The sequence below is a fragment of the Penaeus monodon genome, chromosome 15 (assembly GCF_015228065.2).
Source record: "Penaeus monodon isolate SGIC_2016 chromosome 15, NSTDA_Pmon_1, whole genome shotgun sequence".
Taxonomy (NCBI): domain Eukaryota; kingdom Metazoa; phylum Arthropoda; class Malacostraca; order Decapoda; family Penaeidae; genus Penaeus; species Penaeus monodon.
This window is the reverse complement of record NC_051400.1, coordinates 47,789,609-47,790,588: the sequence shown is the minus strand read 5'-3', so window position 1 is coordinate 47,790,588 and position 980 is coordinate 47,789,609. Positions and strand designations below refer to the sequence as shown.

At 51.5% G+C, this 980-nt stretch overlaps 1 protein-coding gene across 1 annotated transcript in view; it reads right to left on the bottom strand.

The window, feature by feature from the left end:
- Nucleotides 1-980, bottom strand: part of LOC119582076 — a 4,300-nt gene continuing 3,320 nt past the window's right edge. The window contains exon 4 of the mRNA XM_037930323.1: nt 1-891. Within this exon, the coding sequence (XP_037786251.1) occupies nt 715-891 (177 nt within the window). The 3' untranslated portion in view covers nt 1-714. The remainder of the gene's footprint in view (nt 892-980) is intronic.

The window sequence follows — 980 nt, the reverse complement described above, 5'->3', positions numbered from 1 at the left end:
ACATATTCCATCCCTCTTGTTTATTTAATTTTTGGCGAGTTTTCTATTTCGTTTTCCATTTCGCTGTTGAGTTCATATTAAGTCATTTATATGACGTTCATAATCATGCGTCATAAATATCATGAAGCATAAGAGTTTAAAAAATAAACTTTCGATCAATGTCCGTCACATTGCAGGCTTTGTTTTTTATTTTCCAGTCACTGTACAATATTTTTCCCCGACATTTAAAACACTGAATAACATAAAATTACAACATGTCGTTACGTATCTTGAAATAACGTCACATTCTCTCGTAACGCCGTCACATCTCGCATCATCTTCCTTCGTCACATCCGTCACAGCTTCACCACGATAGCATGTCCGTCACACTGCTGCGTTCGTCACAGCGTCACGTTTCGTCATATTGTTTGTCCCGTCACAGCGTCACGAATCGCAGCACTGTGTCCGTTACATCACCACTTTTAAGCGTCACGTCCGTCACTATATGACTGTATCTGCATCACAGCATCACATCCGTCACGCCCGTCACAGTGTCACATCATTACTCCCATCATATCCATCGCGCCCGTCGCAGCGTCACGCCCATAACAGCTTCACGTCATCACATCACAAGCGCCATGCCCATCACAGCATCACGCCAATCACAGCATCACGCCCATCAAAGCGTCACGCCCACCACGCCCGTCACAGCGTCAGTCACGCCCACCACGCCCGTCACAGCGTCACATCCGTCACCTCGCTGCGCTCCACGTCATCCTGAGCGCGCGCCACGTGGTACCGCCTCGCGACGCGACGGAGGGCGCGGCGCTCCACCATGCAGTCGCGCCGGAAGTGGTGGGCGTGAAACAGGATCACCATCACCACCACCAGCACTCCAAGGGCGGCGCATACCTGAGGGAGGGACCGGGGCGGGGTGGAGGGGGAGAGGAGGGAGGGAGGGAGGAGGGAGGGGGAGAGGAGGATGGTTAAAGAGATTGGGA